General features: G+C 43.1%; 1 protein-coding gene across 2 annotated transcripts in view; it reads right to left on the minus strand.

Moving 5' to 3' along the window:
• mtss1 (MTSS I-BAR domain containing 1) overlaps positions 1-18352 on the minus strand; it is a 51111-nt gene extending 32759 nt beyond the window's left edge. For both annotated transcript variants that reach the window (XM_027279274.1, XM_027279273.1), the window contains exons 1-2: positions 17538-18352; positions 2006-2067 (exon numbers count right to left, since the gene is read on the minus strand). In XM_027279274.1, the coding sequence (XP_027135075.1) occupies positions 2006-2067; positions 17538-17609 (134 nt within the window). In that variant the 5' untranslated portion in view covers positions 17610-18352. The remainder of the gene's footprint in view (positions 1-2005; positions 2068-17537) is intronic.
• Between the last annotated feature and the right edge of the window lie 996 nt (positions 18353-19348).

Below are 19348 nucleotides of genomic sequence, written 5' to 3' on the forward strand. Positions count from 1 at the left end.
CAGACGGAGATGAATCTCAACCCAGCAGCGCAGCAGCAGCGAGCCAGCTATGACCACCTCTGTGGTATACAGAAGTAGTTACACATCGTTACTATTATCCAGGCTGTGGCCTCTGCTGCTACCTCGCTGTGGTTTGGTAAGGTTGATACTTCTAACTGAACAAAGTTGATGCTGATCAACGGTTTGTTCGTCTTTTTTTTTCCCCAAATGAGAATCGATAAAGAATCGAATCGTTAAGCAGAATCGATATGGACGCGGAATCGTAAAAAAAATTTATCAATTCCCCACCCTACCGGAAGAAGCGGGCAAGAGTGACTTTAACCAGGCTCGGCGGCTTCTATGGACATGAGGGCAGAGGAGAAGAGAGTGAAGAGGACGCTGACGGAGGAAGCTAAGAAGAGAAAAGGAGAGAGTGAGCGAGCAAGAAGCCGCCGGACAAGAGTAAATGTGGGACTGACTTTTAGTGGTTGGTGAGAGCTTGGTGAAATAAAAGGCTGAAAGACAGACGCCGAGCTGGGCTGACTGCTGCTGGACTAGGCAGTGAGATCAGCTGCTGCTGGGTAACTCTCCATAATGTTGCTTTAAAGAAATAAATAAGTTCACGTGTTTGTTGGCAGGACATATATTTACATGGAGAGTTAAACCCACGCCCTTAGATCCTTTAGATCTGTCTACAAGTTAACTCACATGACGTCCGGCTCTCCTCTAAGCAGCAGCAGCTCTTTGTCAATAAACTAATTAAATGTCACCAGCAGGAAAACGTCGTTAAACTCTGTAACGTTCGATAAACCTGGTGAAGTCTGAAGAATCGAATATTTGTTATGATCTGATTTTTAGAGAGCTTCATGCGCCCACGTCATCCACAGCAAATCTTTGAGAAGCATTAAACAGAGTGTGTGTGTGTGTGTGTGTGTGTGTGTGTGTGTGTGTGTGACTGGCAGGGCTAATGGACTGCAACTGTCTGCGGCAGGCAGAGTGATGCTTATCAAAGTAAACCAGCCTACTGGGAAACAGCCATTATACTGTTATTACTCTGAGCCAGCTACTGGGTCACTGTGCACGTGTGTGTGTGTGTGTGTGTCACACACACACACAGACACACACACAGAGTCAGAACACACGCAGCATTCATGTCCAGTCCATTATACAACAACAACAACAAGCAGAATCATTTTAGCGGGAACAATCGCAGGATTCAACAATAAGTCGGCCACGCGGAGGCCGCACACCGCTCAGACTTCTGCTCACGTTATTCTAACACGCAGAGCGCGTGTTAAAGAAGCAGCAGGAAATAAACTGAATGAGATTTAAATCAGACAAACTTTGACGGACGGGTGAACAAAGAAGTCAGAGACGGCTCCAGAACCAAATCAGGCGTCGAGGCGAGCAGGAATGAAAAAGTGTACCTGCATGAAATCTGGTTGTTTCAGTCGAGATGATGATAAAATATATTTTCCTTTGTCAAGGGCCAACCTTCAATGTTGTAAATTGAGTTTATTGAGTTTATTCCTGTTAATTCCCATCAGACAAAAGTCGATTCTGTTTAAACTTCATCCCCAGACCGCTGATCTTTTTTTTACCACTGCATCCTGAACCGACGACCCGACTTCGGATTTTATCACTGAACTATGAACCAGGATGCACGCGGTTTGTTTCTTTGCCTCTGTGCAGATCTGAGCTTTTCCTAACACTGATGATGACCAAAGACGTTCACACACGACGCCATCAGACACAAGTCTGTTCACCAGCGGTGCCCAGTCAGGTGGGTTCAGCTCAAACTGTCCATCAGGAAGCTTGAACCTGAGCAGGTGGAGGACATCAGAGGGGACAGCAGCAAAGACACTGTGTGTAAAATCTGATCCAGTTTCACCAAAGTCTCTGAATAAAGTTAGAAACTTGTGCTTTTGTAATCAGTGAGGCTCGGACACAGATGATTGTCTCCGCTGCGACGGCGTCAGAAGAGAGAAAGCGTTCGATTGGTCGTAGGTTATTAGTGAGTGTTTACCTGAGCTGTGACTGGAGCTTGGCTCCTTTGGTTACGAAGTCCTCCCATGTCGGATAACTGGCCTGCAGCAAACACAGAGAGAGAGAGAGAGAGCATTAAACCTCTGACACAAAAAGATTCACAGAGTTCAACCGTGACATTAAACACAACAACAATGTGGAGCTTAACGAGGCACATTATTAAAGTGAGAAACGAGTCGGGCGTTTCTCAAACTGGACTGAAGAAATATTTAATTTTAAGACACCGTGAGATCAAAAATTTGATCTATTAATCCAGCGTATAAGATCCTAATGCTCACTGCATGAGTGTGAACCAGCAATGAAAAAACATGTGGAGCAACAGAAACAATGAGAAGCTGCACGAGCGAGGATTAATGAGCCGAGATGACGAGATCAAATCAAAGGAGAGGAGGATGCAAAGAGCAAGGAGAGGCAGCGAGGTGTGATGATGAAAGAGAAGATCAGATTTAGTTCGAGTGGTTTAAATTCAGGTGGTGCCGCAAACTGTTCAGGGAGGATCAGCCTGTGGGGACAACGCACGCTCCTTCAGCTTCATCCTGAACAACAGCAGCAGATCAACAGCTGACTGACTCGTGTTATTTCTGGCTTCTCTTGTGCTTCACGTGAGGACAGAGCAACACACACACACACACACACACACACACACACACACACACAGCTGTGATCGATTCTCCATGAACGCTGAGCTCGTCTTTTTATCTCTGCCGGGCTTGTGAATCCCGCTCAGAGTCTCGGGGCAGCGTGAATTTCACAAGCGTCCGTGCAAAACACCTCAAACGAGGAGCTGAAACTTCTCTCACTTGCAAAATGTCAAATGATTCCTAAAAAGTACTAAAAAAGTAATCGGATTACTCCGTTCACAGACTAGTTCTGCAGTAAGAAGTGGAGGTCGTGGCTGAAGAGGAAGAAAATGTTTTTGTTTCTTTGTTCTGCTGAGATTAGAAATATCTTCCTGGGTGTCGAGCTCGTCCTTCAGGGGGTGAAAACTGTTTTCTAGCAGCAGCTGATTGATTATGTAATCTAAGGCCGCGCGGTGCTGCGGGCTCTGACCTCGGGTTACATCTGTGACCAGCAGCTGCTGCTGTGCTCTTCTGCTTATTCAATTAAAACTCCAGGAAAGCCCTGTTAGGAAAGAGAGAGAGAGGGAGAGGACTCAGTCCTACTTTCTCTCTCTGTCTTTGTTTTCCACCGAACCCGCTCACCCTGTCTGTCTGTCTGTCCTCTGTATATCTGCTGCTCCACCACAGAGAGGGGATAATACCGATTTAACAACACACCATTAGCCTCTTAGCTCAAGCTGTTAGTCGGGGGGGTGGGGGCATGGCAGGCAACACTGCATGGGGGCTGACAGGTTTACTGGCTGCAGGGACTTAACATGGCCTGATGAAATACTGCAGGTGACCGGCCGAATGCCTCCGGACGACGACTAATAAGAGGAAGGAAGCGAACAGAAATGGACTGCACTCCAAAAATCGACCCCTGCGAGGGGACAGAACGATGACGGCTGGAAGGAAACTCACAAGAAGTCAGTTTACAGCGTTTCTCAGACTGACACTGAGTGAATGATGCTACTTATCAAGCAGTAAATCACAGATATGGTGCATTTATAATATACTCTAATCTCAACATGGGCTTTTTTTTCATCCCATTAATCTTTCAGCATCCATAAATCTGCCTGGACTCAGACCTCGCCCTCGCTCGTTCCTCTCGCTGCTCGTTTATTACGTTTTTCTGCACGGTCAAAAAGATGCAGTGGTGTTTAGGCCATCTTGTTTGGTCTCTGACCTGTAATCAAACCGGGGCTGGTTCCGACTCGGGATTCTTGAGTCGTCCTAAAGTCCAAACACGCTCAAACTAAAACACCACCGGGCGGCGATGCTGTTTTAGTCCATTCTGCACGCCACCAGGAATCTTTCAGAAGCGTTACGCCTGCCAGACTTTGTGAACTTGCTCTGTCATCCTTCTAAATATGTGCTATGTAGTAGATCCCATTGGATCTGGGTGTTTTATTTTGAAAAATCAACCGGATTCTCCATGTCGTTTCCGTGTCTGATTTCAGCTTCAGCTGTTCGTGGCATCTGTCTTCTTGGTGAAGCCGAGCAGAGACCGGCTGCTGACGGGGTTTGAAACATTGAGTAGAACGTCCGGCAGCCCCGGTGCGAATCAGTGCCCGTTAAACTTTAGCATGTGCACGACAAAGAGCAAACTTGGTCAGGTGCTGTGGAAGTAGTAGAGTCTGTCATGTCCTTCAGTTTCCAAAGCACGAAGAACATCCTGACAGTTTGTTTTATTATTTAATTGTATGATAATGTTTCGAACACTTTTATTTTTGCAGCATTAACAATCCAATGAGCCATCATTTAACTGGAATATCGTCTGACTCTTAAAAAAATGACATTTATTCCCTGAAGGTCACTCTGGACACGAGTATCAGGCTACAAACCCAGAGCGTGCACTCTCTCCCTCTGCTGCTTGTGTTTCAGCCCGTGCAGCTCTCGGAGGGGGCCGTCCTTGTTCCCTCGCCACTTCTCGCCTAAACTTCAAATTCTGTCCGGATTTGTTGTGACTGCCAGGAATGTCACAGTCAGTCGCAGACAAAATATTCCGCCGGTGGTTTTTCCAGCAACGGGTGCTGAGAACACCACAAACAAGGCCGAGGATCGGGGTCAGCTGAAGCTTGATACTGAGAGCTGTGGAGCAGCGGTTGCTAAATTAGGGTCCCGGGACCCCACAAGGGTCACTGATGGTGTCCAGAGGGTTTCCCTGAGACAGCTGGCAACAAACAGCCGTCGACTCAGAAGAAGAGGTGAAACAAACGGGTTGCAATCAACTACACCGCTAAATCCTACACGCTGGACCTTTAACGTCATGTATTCATGTCAAAAAATGTGCCAAGAGAAGTTTGATCAATTCAATTTTAGTCACATTAATCAGACAAAGTCGAGTTCACTCGGTGACGGTCTCTCTAACTTGTGATTGGTACTTTTCTCTGCTCGGCTTCAGTCGCTCCTTCAAACTCTGTCAGGGTGAGTGGAAACGCTCTGCATGCTCCAGCAGCACTGACACAGTAAACTCTATTCACAGGCCCTGAGCTCTCCATGTATAGAAGATATAGAGGGCTGTTATCCTATCTGCTTAGTCAACCAGACAGCATGACCAGGTATACTGTTACTTACGGTCTTTCTCTCGCTCTCTGTGTAGTCACCTGCCTTCAGCGTCTAATCCTACCATGATAATCCTGACTTGCTCTACTGACCGACAGAAAGAAAAGAGACGGAGCGCCGAGGACAGACTGGCGTGACATCCCCGGAAAGTGAGAATACGGCTCTGTTGACCTTTCTGGAAGACTGACCGACTCTAAAAAAGACTCATTTAGTCACTCAGTCGACTGGTCGGTCAGCCAGGAAGGCGACAACGCCTTGACCGAAATATCACTGGAAAGGCAACAACTCCAATTTTTTATTATCCAAGTTATGTCGAGCATTATCTCAATGAATCGTCTGGAATAAAAGAAGTAAAAAGGTCAATTCTAACTGATGATGAGGTGACAACTTCAACCATCGAACAACCGACCAAAGACTGATCTTCCTCTCGGTTCGTGCTTCAGTTTCTCTTCTTGTGTTCATGATTTTTGGGCTTTTTTTAGCACCCAGATACTCCGATAATAGTCTGGCTGGGTGTGGGAACATCTCAAGTATTTTTCAGGTTCAGTGCATAAATTCCAGCGGAGTGGTTTTGGAGTTCACCCTCGAGAAACGTGCAAAGACAGAAGCATAAATACTTCAAGCATTACTTTTACCGCCTCCAGCCAGGACTTTGGGTCAAACAATCAAGAGCTTCTGCAGAAACACGATGTGTGGCGTAACTCCTGCATTACATTACACACCTGCCACTTTCACCTGTGCGGCAGCCAAAGAGCTGATAAGGACACGCTGGTTTGTTTAAATGTTCACTTCCTTCAGTGTGTCCTCGTGTAAACCGCTGCTCTGTGATCTGATGTTAGCGGGCGTTAATCCTGAGTCTGATTTTAATCCTAAATAAAAAGGAACAGACAGCTTCGTACGCTGTGTCCACTTCCATCAACCGTTTCTGTCTTACACGTCAAGACTGGCTGCAGTTGTAGGACGGGAAATATTCTGGTTTGTGATGCATGGAAGTGTTGACCTTCATCTTATCGTAAATCATCAGTGTCACGGAGCGGAGAAGGCGTTTAGTGAAAGAATGTGACGCTGCAAATTCCTCAGAAACCAGTTTCAGAGTGAAACCTGACGATTACGCCACAGAGGATCCATCACTTTTGTTTCACCTTCATTTTATTAAAGAGAAAGCAATGGAAAGGTTTCGTGTACACAGTCCAGTCCAATTTTATTCAAGCTTTAGTATTCTTTGTTGTTTGATTGACAATCCACTACGACTGCTCTCCGTCTTCTCAGTCTTGTCCTGAAGACTGAAGACGTGTTTTCTTGCATTAAGAACGTGACACAGGTTTTAAAACAGTGATTACAATCTGAGTCTCGTTTGAGGTTTTCAAGTCCTCACAGCACAGAGTTTATAACACGTCGCCCAAGGATGAGCCACGTTGAGTTATTGGTCCAATCAACATAGCCATCGTTCACGTAGCATGAATCCACGAGTCTGAGGTTATGTAAAGTTTGGAAACAGAAGCAGCAGAACATCAAGTACCAGGATTAGCCTGAGAAGTCGATTGTAGACACCTTAGAATACTTTCTATCATCTTGATATGAAATCATCAGACTGTCCCTAATAACCCTCATCAAAAGACCAAATACAACAACGTGGCCACTAACTTGTTCAGATTTGGTTGTTTCTCCTGGATTCGTGAGCTTCTACCTGAGGTAAATGGTTAAAGAGTTTCTCCTTTGTCTGGTTTTAAGACCTGGAGTCTGCACAGGGTGTTTTATTTTGAAAACTCTAGGCCGTTTCTATATCCGACTTCCCGTCTGCTTCGATCAGCATCCGTCAGATCGTTGTCGTGAAGAGTTGCAATCAGCTCTGCCAGACGCCGGATGAAATTTAGGATCTTGTCCGTCTTTCAATACTTCTCACAAACATATATTCTAAGTTTTAAAACAGACTTGTCCCCTCGGACATTTCATTTATGTTTTAGACAAACAGTCTATGCCTGTGCTGAAGCAACAGAGAGAGACTGTTCAAACAGCCGGGTCGGTTTGTTTAACGCCGTGTTTGAGTAACAGTGGTTCACTCAAAGAGAGAAAGACAAAAAAAATGAGAGAGCGAGGGGGAGAAAGTGGAAGGCAGGGTGAGTCAACATCAGGTTAATGGTTTGTTCAGTGAAGTCTGTGTGTGTGTGTTCAACAGTCGACCGGCCGGCCCTTTATCGGTGAAACAATGAGGTTTTTATTAAGAGCACGCACTTTTCATTCCTCTTATCGTCCTTACATAACTCACAATCTTTCCTTTCTTTAATGCACAGAGCAGATAGATCGATTAACTTGGCTGCGCAGGTCGCTATGCATCTCTCAAATGCTGAACTTGTTGACAAAGTTTGGCGTGTTTGAGAGGCAGAACGTCACATCAGCTCAATCGATTTCCAGACAGAGACGTTGTGGTGAAAACTGAATTCATGCAGCCCGCGGCGAGGCCGAGAGGTGAAGCGATGAAAGATTTACAGAGCTCGATCATTCATTTCTCCCCCGTCAGGTCGACTGGACGCCACGCTGACTCATGGCAGGTTAGCAGAACAACAACAGACATAAAGCAACACCAGCAAAAGACGAACAAACTACGACCTAAACCCAGAGAAAGACCATTCATGAACACAGATACCATTTCAGAGACATTTTTAGTCCACAGCATGTTAATTTATCTTTAGTTTTAAATGAGCAACGTCCTTAAATAAACCTTAATTATCCATGAGCCTCTAAATTCAGTTTTGTTTGTTGTTTCGTGGGTCAGAGGGAAGATAACGCCTTGCTCAAAGACAGTTGGCTATTTGTGGAAACTGTCAGGGATTGTGGATTTTTCAGTGGTTGAATGTCGATGACAGAGGTAGAGATGGAGAGTGGTGACAAACGTAACAAACGTCCCCAGAGGACAATGCTGTCCACGGCCATAATTTTCTGTTTTTGGTCACGTCCAACAGTCTGCTTCGTATCACATCATCAATAAATCTATTTTGAATAAATCTGGGCCCACAGTCCAGAGACTGTCGCTGTATCTTGTCCAGCACTGAAGTGTTTCACCTCCGGGTATCCACATCTGAAAGCTCTGTGCTCATCCTTTGACACCATCCAGACGTTTTTATAGTTAGTTCTCTGGGGTCCAAGCAATCTCCCAGGATTACCAATTAACTACTAACTAATTAAAACCATTGAAAGGGCCATTAACAGCACCCCAGAGGGTTCATTGCCGGTTTATGAAGTTGAGTATGAAGTTACTCTGTTCAGATCATGGTCCTCCTGGAGAAAGATGATTGCTGTGAACTGAAGATGGCGTCTGAATCCAACTTAAAAACCTTCATTCGTTGATCGTTTCATTCATAGGGCTCCTGTTGGTGTGGAGAAGAAGAAGTAAATGGCAGCTGATCCCAATGTGACATTTGTCTCTTCCTGTTTCTTTGCATATGATTTGCATGCCTCTTTGTATTTCTTGCTGATGATTCATCTGTGTCTAGGATTAGAGAACAATGGCACTAAAACCATCGGATCAAATCCAAACTTTAAAAGTTTGTGATCCATAATCTAATCAAACTTCACCATCCTCGAAACGTGTAGCCTGCAGCATGAAAGAAACTCCATCAACCAGTAGTAATATCCGTGTATGTTATGAATCCACACCCTCTACTGAACTGCAGTCATCCATATTTTCTTCACCACCTTTATCTCTCTCTCTCTCTCTACCTGTTGACTCATGTTCATCTTCTTCGCCATTCTTTCCAAACTTTCCATCTGGCTGTGTCCCAGTCCGTGAGCCGTGAGTCTGTTTCTAGACCGAACAAGTCCAAATGGATCCACGTGACGTGAAAGGCCGCTTCGTATGAACACGAGACACGCGACCGATGATCCACAGAGTCCTGCTATCGGTAGTCTCTGCTCAACGGCACCATATTCCAGATATTCTACAATAAATTATGGATTTTCTGCACATTATAAATCACCCTAAACATTTTCCCTCATCATCATATCCCTCTTCTAACAACCATCTACACCATTCGACCCTCCTCATCCTCTCGTTTCGCTCGACTGGCCTCGATGGTTAAAGGTCCAGTGTGTGGGATTTAACTCTCTCATGCCTCACCCTCTCCTTCCAAGCATGCAGGGAAAAAAAAAAACTCAGGCTGTGAAATTCACTTTAAGTGAAAAGCAAAATATCTAAATCAGTGGGAAACATACTAATGAATACTAGAAAATTCCCGCAGAAATTTTGAGAGTGCCGAGTGGGCTGTTGACGGGGTCTGTATTAAAAAAGCACACCTCAAATAGTCATTTTTAACATGTTTATTTTTATTTTGAAGGGACTCTTATTTTGAAATTAACCCCTCCCCCCTCTCAGGCAGGCTTGAGGTTGCCAAGCAACCAGGACCAACTGCCGGCCCTAATCAGCAGAGCAGTTACTGCACCTGTTAGAATGTCAGTTGGAAATGCTGACAGAAAGAGAGAGAAAATGCTGAGACCACCCCTCGAACAGGAAGGATTTCTGGCCAAACCGTATTTCCAATCATTGAACTGAAATCACTGGGAGCATCCTGAGCCCTTCCTGAACGTCTACATAGTTATTTTGTGTTGATAAAGTGAAGAAATGTGACCTTTAGAGCGATTCAAAGAAACGTTACTTCTGCTTTCCTCCAGAGATGTTCCCGCCTTTTTAACATGGCAGTCTATGAGGCTGTGGATGGGTGTTGGTGGTGCATCTTTGTGTGTCACACCAAAACTATAAGGCTGACAGCTTTAGCAGACGAATGTGAGTGAGAAGACAAATTTTCCTACGTTTCTATGTATAAATCGTGTCTGTAGTGGGGCATTTGAGGCCACGGTAGTCGAATACGTTTTATTTTTTCACTGATTTTTCTCCCTGCTCCTCACTCTAGCTGATGATGTCATCCACTCTAGCTCAAACATTCCGCCACATACACACCCATTATAAACCCAGAAATCTGAGTAAAAACCTGCTCAACTTTAAGCCTTGATAGTTTAAAAACGGTAAAAGCTGTCGATGAGTGAAGTGAATCACTGAAGAGAAGGCAAGAGTACCTACATTTTAAAGTTTAATGAAGTCTCTCAGTGAAAGTATGCCAGAGCAGTTCATTGTTGAAAATGTCTCCCGAATTTAAATGTCTCCCGAATTTATTTCACTAAACCTTACACACTGAACCTTTACATATTGAATAAAACATGACATTAATATATTTAGTTTCATTTATCATGGACTCAGCATGCTGTAAGGCTATAGACTATTGTTTAACATGTGGACTTATGGAGTCACTTCTGGAGCCAGCCTCAAGTGGACGACAAGAGGAACTGCAGTTTTTTTTCCATCTACACTAAGTCGATGTTTTCTTGCCCAAACACTGAGCTTCTCCAAGGCAGATGTCAACGCTGTCAATGTTACAAATGTCACAGATTAATATTTAATATTTACCTGAATATCAATTAGATATGTACGAGACGCATCGAAATAACAGCTGCAGACTGCTGCGCTGACGTCTGCAAACTTTATTTATCACGAGCGACTCGATCCAAACGCTGAAGTGTAAAGTTACTCACTGACACATGATGTTAATCAGCTACAGCTTCCTAACCACAGACAGACAGACAGACAGTCAGCGTCGGCTCAAATCTGAATTGTGGTAAAGTTTGAAGACAGAAAACACACGTGGTTTCATCGGCCAGATATGAATCTGTAATGTTCACTATGAAGCACGAGTCTCGTGTGTTAGTGAAACACAACGTTTAAAGGCGTGAATGTGAATGTGCAACGTCACAGAGAATTAGTCACATCGCTGATATGATGTTTTTATAGTTCCTCATACTGTTTGTGTGTGTGTGTCCACGCCCACCTTTACCTGAGGCTGGCGATTTTCCTGTCAGCGGTGAGAATTCTCTGAAATCAACCCCACACACACACACACACACACACACACACACACACACACACAAAATCAGGAACTATAAAAGCATCATATCAGCGATGTGACTAATCCTTTGTGACGTTGCACAGTTACATTGTGGCCTTGTCCTTAGTGGGTGTGTGTTTGATGCTCAGGTCAAAACAACTTGTGTGTGTATGTGTGTGTGTGTGTGTGGGAAAAGCCTGTATTTTACTGCACACAGACACACACACAGTTAATTATATATAGACAGGACTGATTATAAAACACAGTTATAACCACTGTTTACTATAGTGTGTGTGTGTGTGTGTTTCCATGTAGAAATTGAACACGGCTGTAGCTCCCTGTTGAAAGCTACTTGCTATTCCACACACACACACACACACACACACACACACACACACAGCTGCCATCTCATTCAGTTCACCTTCAGTGCCCCGTACAGGACGGATAGCACACAAATGCATAAACACGTTATAACCGCGCACACATTTTCACCGGGGGAAGGCGGGCGGGTCGATGTCGCTTGGAGCGGCGTCTCCCTTTAAAGTCACGCTAACGAGGAGGACAAATCAAATAAGGCTAATCAAATCCTCGTGAACGGCGGGTTACATCAGGGGGAAGACTGCAAACAGAGAGAGAGTGGATGGAGAGTGTGTGTTGGGGGTGAGGGTGGAGGGAGCTGATGTCAGGATGGAGGCACAGATGAGGTCGATGGCTCGTAATGTCACTCCTGATACAGCAGAGGCAGAAATCGATGAGCTGTCTGTCTCGCTCCGGTAGAAGCTGAAGCTCCCGCGATCCCGTGATTTTCTTCTGGTTCTTCGTCTGCTTTGTAACTGGAAGTTTCAGGATGTAATGAGGTCAAACATTCATCTTCTCTTTGGGATGATTTACACGTTTAATACTCGACGTTATGTCGTGAGAAATATGGGTCATCCCACAGAGCTCAGCAACATATGGTTCAATTAAGATGAGCGGCCTGCTCGCTGATTCATTCCTGTTTCTTTAGAGGAATCACACGCTAGATTTGTGCTGTATTTGTTGTACCTCTGATGTAAGCGAACAGATGCCGCAGGCTGAAACGAGCCCACGCTCACGGATCTGGCACCAAGCGAGCTAAATCTGAAATGTGTTTTGACCTTTCGTCAACGCCGAGACGAAGACGGCGAATTGGTTTAAGAACGGTGAAAGTCTGGCTCAGACAAGTCGTGGGCTGTGTGGCAAGTTCTAAAGTTGCTAAAGTACGTCTAGTTGTGATCATAAAATAGTGATTTAAAGGATTAAACTGCTTCTTATTTCTGAGCTGTGATCAACTTTTTTGAATGAAAACAAAAATCTGAATGTGAGAATGAATCTGGATTTATCCGTACTAAAACCACCAACGGTATAAAGAGTAGACGACGTATCCTTTTTACATGGGGACTTTCCCCCCCATCTACATTAAGTCAATGTTTTCTTGCCTAAACAAGATTTTCGGTTTAACAATGCTGAAAGTCCAACAGTAAAAATGTTTTAAATTAGGTGATGATCTACTTTTCATTCAAACACTGCTTTCTGAATTACCTGATTCACGTGGATGTAATGTGAGTAAATCCACCAATGAGAAATGATATAAGAATAAGAATATTTTCAATGAAGACTATTTGTTTTTTGCCAGACTGAGATGAAACATACAGCTCATGGTAGCGTAAAGACGACTCGTTCATCCATACGTGACGTTGAGTTTGGCTGTATCAATACGGCACTTGAATCATTGTCACTTGTCGTGTCGTCACGGATACAAAAAGCCGCGTGGAAGAACTAAAATAAATTGAACTAACGTGACCGAGAATTTAGCACCAACCTTTTGAGGTTTGTCATGTGGAAATTAAAGTCTACGACACTCCTAAAACCTTCTGCTTTACTTTAATTCACCGCTCAGTGGGGATTAACGATGCATCGTGACACGATTAAAAATCAATTCACATCGGCTGACAGAAAAAATGAATCGCGATTCTTGGCGAATGCGAGATAAGTAGGATATGTTGTTTTCCTTCTTTTTAAAAATTAGAAATAGGTTACGTTATCTTTAAAAAAAAGTCACTGCTTGGTGATTCATTTGCTCGTCACGTGATTCACATCACTACGTAGGTACGGAGAGAGCGAGGGAAGACATGGCGGAGGATGCACATGGGCAGTTTGAAATCACTTGTGTGGCAGCATTTTGGATTCCCTATATACACAAATACAACCGGTGAGAAACGGACAAAACCAAAAACATGTAAATACTGCAAGAGACTGCGGCAACACGAGCAACATACAGCAGCAAACTGCCGCCAAAGTAACGTTACGCCAACTCATGAGCGAAAACTGCCGAAGAAAATACCAGCGCAAGAAAATACCAGGACAATATTTGTCATGTGTTTTGTTGTTAAAGATGTAAGTTACACTTTTTATAAGAGAACACAAACTGTTTAAGAGTTTCTGTAAAGAAGATTTTTCCTACAAATAAAAAGATAATTTTATTTGGTCATAATTTGTCTGTAGCTCATTTCGATTAAAAAAAATGTATCGTGAACCGTATCGAGTCGTGAGCTGAGTGTATCGTTACATCCATACCGCTCGGTGAATCCACGAAACCTCCCTGATCTGCAGCGAGCCTGATTCAGAGTGGGAGGCCGGTTACGATGCCCCGAGGAGAGATTTATCTGAACGGCAACTCTCTGTTTAATTAGACATGGCTTCTGAGTGTGTGGGTGGCAGATGGCAGAGGAGTGCCCCCGTTGGTTCTCTGCCACGGCTGGTAAAATATCAGGATGTGATACCACAAGCTCTTAATCACACGCACGCAACGCGCCAGATCCACCATCCCTGTTCCCTGTTATCTGACAGCACGGGTGACTCATGCTCGCCGTTCTCACCGCAGGATGTCTGCAAGTTCCATCACGTTACATCCAGAAATGTTCGAACTCCAGAGGGGGAAGCCAGAGCTGCCTCTCTGTGCCGCGGACGTCGACCCCGCGACCCTTAGGGTTCGTACAGACACTTAGAAACAGCTTAGAGACCTTCCTGCCTGTCTGAATCAAAGAGATTAAACATCTTTTCGTAAACTTAAAGCAAAGCTCCTCCGAGCTTTGTGAGTCACCTGAAGATCCATTTTTACACAACAGCCTTGTGCTGAATCATCTGTGGTTTGATAAGTCGCAACAGTTTCAACAGAAGAGGCGAGGCCGCGTTTAAGAAACGCTGCTGACAAATGTTAAGACTGCACGCTCGAGCGCTTCAAGGGAATCTGTGGTCATCACCATGTGTTCATCTAACGAGTTGTTTTTTTTAATCAGCGACTTCCACAGTTCTTAATTATCACACTCTTCACAGCAGCTTCAGGGTCCTAAAGTCCCCGAATTTCATAGATTTCATGTCAGCTGACCGAGCTAATGACAGCTAGCGGTTTGCTACTCGTTAAAAAATCTCCATTTAAAATGAATGGAGCCAACACAGGCCTCTGTTTCTAACACAAACCTCATGTTTAATCGCCTATTCTGACATTATTGAGCATGTAAAGTGTAAAGGAGGAAGCTGAAAATGATTTTATGAAAAGAAAGAGGTGATTAAAGAGCGAAACATGGAGATTTTTTTGAAAAACCAGCCCTGCCTTTCAAAATAAAATGCAAAAGCAGGTAAAAACACGCTGTAAACACGCAATATTTTCATTATCGGCAGATTAATTCAGCGACAGTTAATTAGCAACTTTTTATGATTTATCAGGAAATGACAAACTCATGAAGAATACCTGAAAACACTTAAAACCAGCTTTCACTGACTTTAACTGGACTCGTAGCTGCTGTTAGCTAGCTTTAACTCTGCCATGAAGAGCACGCAATGATGCCGCGGTAACGTTACACAAACAGGTGTTCTGTGGCAGCTACAGCAACTACAACGCAGCGTCTGGCAACTATTATTCAGCAACCTGACCCCCTACACCCTCCCAACTGACTGAAGAGGAAGACTCAGCAGGTTACACTAGAACTGCACGGTACCCTGCGGTGCCGAGTCTGCCACGGCGTCAAACTTGTTTCAGTCTAATTCTTACTTCACCAGTATTATGTTTATCATGCACCAGACAACATAAGTAATGAATCAGTATTTATAACTTGTACAAACACATTGCAGTTCATAAAAACAATAATAATAATAAAAAAAGGCTGCAGTATCGCGATAATACCCAGAACCGTGATACTTTGTCTGTTATGGTATCGTGGTTACATCTACATCGTGACAACTCTAAATATAAATGATGTTTTTAGATGTCCATCACTGCTGTGTGTGTGTTGCTTTTGATTGGCGATGGTTAGGTTCGACTCTTGAACATTTTGTCAACAAATTTCAACACAATAAATCCAAAAGACCAAAGTGACCTTGTCCCTAAAAATGAATAAATATTATCCCATCATATTTGTCATGGATCACCGTCACAGTCCAGCTCTGCTCGGCTGACACTCGGCTGTACTGTGTTAATATTTCATCATCATTTTGTGTCCGACTACTGACACCGCCGTTTTTATTTTTGTCAGCCGATTTCCGACCCGAGGCTCTGCAACGAAGATGTTTTCATGAATAGCAGGAAGACTTCCACTGATTATATTCATCATGTGATTTTAGAGGCTTCAAGCAGAAGATCCACTGCTGACCAGTCCAACGTGTCCAGCATCGACGTGTCCATCATTGTTATCTCCACAGTTGTGCAGAGCACGCACTTTAACAGGACAGGAAGTCAATGAGCGCTCATTAGTGCAGACACACATATTGATATTTTGATTGCCAAAATAAAAGCGCTCTGATGAAATGTTTGATTTTTTTAGACAGGAGCTGATGATTAACTTTACTGATGAGTTTCTCAATGGATCCATTAGTCATTTGCTCCATCAGATGTCAGGAAATAATAAAAAAACAAAAGTTTGACCAACAGCAAATCAAATGTTTGGATAACTGGTCATCATGTTACAGCTGCACCTAACAAATATTGATTTTAATATCAACCAAGACCGGAACTATTCAAGATTTTCCTGACCGGTTAATCATTTTCTCGATTAATTGATCGAGTTGTTTCGTTTGGAAAATGTGAAAAAGCTGAAAAATATTCAGTTCACTGTCACAGAGGCGTAAACAAACCAGAAAACTCTATCATATTTGAGAAGATGATTTTAGAATTTGGAGATTTTACAACGTTTAATAGTCGCTGGATAATCAACTAATTGTCAGAGCTTTAATCAAAACAGATACTAATACTATCAAGATAAGTGTTATTAATAATTTGGCCCTCTCAATATTAGTGTAAGACTTCTGTAAGCTGCGACCTCACCAGTTTATTAACGTGTCCAACAAAAGCTGGAACATGATTGACATCATAAAATCATTTATGGCTGAGCTGTTTTTGCTGGATCACATTGGACTGTGGTTAATAAAGTTTAGACGTTTAGTTTGTCACCGTGCTCGGTTTATCCGTCCGGCATCACTCGAGCTGTTCGTGGACTCGGCGTTACTATCATGAACTCCACTTTCCAGTTTTTGTTGACGCTGGCAGAGAGGTCAGAATTTATGTTTATCACTGAGTTGTGTATAAATTCAGCCTCAGTACAGCCTCAAAACTGTTTTTTGTACCAGGCTGTAAACATGTTTATTTCGGCTGTGAAACATGGGGACTTATGGAGACTGACTCACTTCTTCTGGAGCCAGCCTCAAGTGGACGTTAGAGGAACTGCAAGTTTGTTTGTTTTTGGCAGCTTCACTTCACGAGGTTGCATAAAATGATCTCTGAAATCTGAACACGTGTATCTAACGCAGTCGAGAACCGACGCGTTCAGGGGACTGCGATCGACATCTGAGCAGTGAGACAGACAGACAGACAGGCAGACAGGCAGGCAGACAGACAGGCAGCAAAAGGGCAGCCTGCTTAACAAACATCAAAGAGCACACAGCTGGTAAAATCCACCCCCATCCAGCTCTGTTACCCTCTCACATGGCCCACTTCCAGTTTTAACCTCAGCTCATTCATTACCCAATCAACATCAGCAGCGCTCACATCCACTCGGGCTAAATGCAGTCCATAATAACCCATATTCCATATTCCAAGACGAGCTCCTCCTTTATTTATAAATCTGTTTTTCTAAACCTGCAGAAGAAGTCTGAGAGCTTCTGACAGCAGAAAAAATGAATGGAGCCAACACAGGCCTCTGTTTCTAACACAAACCTCATGTTTAATCACCTATTCTCACTTTGGTAAGCATGTAAAGTGTAAAGGAGCAAGCTGAGAATGATTTTATGACAAGAAAAAGGAGAGAAACATGGAGATTATTTTGAAAAACCATGCCATGCCCTTTCAAAATAAAATGCAAAAGCAGGTAAAAAGGTGATTTAAAAGTTGAATTAATCAGATTTTTACCTTCATGTCGTTCATGATGAGCTGGAAGAGCCCTCCCAAGGCGCTGCATTCCTTCTCTATACCCGCATCCATTTTTCCGACAGGCTCGGAAAAATTCCTCCTCAAAACTTCCCAACAAAAAAAAAAAAAAAAGAAAAAAAAAGAAAGAAAGAAAACTTCCAGAAAAGTTTTGATTTTTTTAAAAAAAAAGAAAAATACTCCAACAGAAGAATAAACGGTTTAGAGGAGAGAAGAGAAGGAGTTTAGAAAACAACCCCGAGGGCGAAGTCCAAAAGAAGCAGCCCCAAAAACAGCGCAGGGAGCCGGGGGGGGGACACACACACGGCCCGGCACGGGGGGAGAAGCTCCAGGTCGACCGTTAGGCTTCCACAGTCAGCCGATGCTACCGGCCGGCCAGCGGGATACACGTCCGGAAAAACACCACATCCTGCCGGACTCACGGAGCAGACTACCCGGGGGGGGATGGCTCTAAAGTTTAGCCCGTTTAACTCGAGCTAACCGCGGCGAGCTAACTCACTAACTCGGCTCGGCTCGGCTCGGCTAGCGTTAACTCGGCTAGCAACCTGTGACTGTGTGTGTGTGTGTGTGTGATCAATCAGTTCCGATCAAATCAATCGATCAAATCTTATCTGGCGGGTTTTTAATCCGGCGCGTTCGTCGTTGTTGGTTTCGCGGTGTTTTCCTCCGAGTTTAGCCGACACACGGTGAGAGGAACACGGGCACAGACAGCCGGATCCCTCCGCTCCGCTCGCTCTCTTCCAGCGGGAGACCTGAAGTGAATGAGAGGACACACACACACACACACACACACACACACACACACACACACACACACACACACACACACACACACACACCACGTCCAGGCTGCTGTTTCAAAATAAAAGCATATATTACAGCAATTAAAAAACAGATAGATAGATAGATAGATAGATAGATAGATAGATAGATAGATAGATAGATAGATAGATAGATAGATAGATAGATAGATAGATAGATAGATAGATATTAAACATACATTAGAATGAACCCAAACCACAGGAGCTGTACGTTAAAATTAACCTGAGATTAATCTAAATTTAAATATGCACAGAGGAGTTAAATAAATATAAATAATAATAAATAAATATATAACTGTGTTAAGAAGTTAACCGGTGCTAAACATCTATAAACAAAGATTATATAAAAAATAGAAATAAAAATGTTATATACAAATTGTATTGTTCATTCACAATTAATGTTGCATAGGCTCAGTATATATATATGAATCAGAAGACAAGATGAATAACAGTATAAATATAAAATATAAAATAGAATAAAAATAGAAGAAACAGAATAAAACGTGTCTTTCCAACACATTTCATTCACACTTCTGTTAACCTGCATATGACAAATTAAATTCTGTCAGTCATTATTTCGATTAATGCAGTGGGCCATAAAATGTTTGAATTTAAAAAGATAAGAAGCATTACGTGGAGTGTTGAACACGGTGCAAAGACAATAAATAATAAATAATTCAATTAAAATGATCCACATTTATTCACTTATTACAACTTAATACATGAATGATTGTACTTTTTACTTTAAGTGTGTAATGACTTCCTTTACAGATTCAAGTGAATACTACAAAACATAATAAACAGTTATGATGCATTATTATTATTAAAAAAATAAGAATTTATTGATCTCCTAGTGAAATTCATAAGAAGCCAATACACACAGATCAGTAATCATTAAAATCCAGTTAATATAAATTATTCTTCTTATACTTATATTTATATTTTACTGATGATACTTTCCTCAGAGCATTA

The sequence above is a fragment of the Larimichthys crocea genome, chromosome VI (genome assembly GCF_000972845.2).
Source record: "Larimichthys crocea isolate SSNF chromosome VI, L_crocea_2.0, whole genome shotgun sequence".
Taxonomy (NCBI): Eukaryota; Metazoa; Chordata; class Actinopteri; family Sciaenidae; genus Larimichthys; species Larimichthys crocea.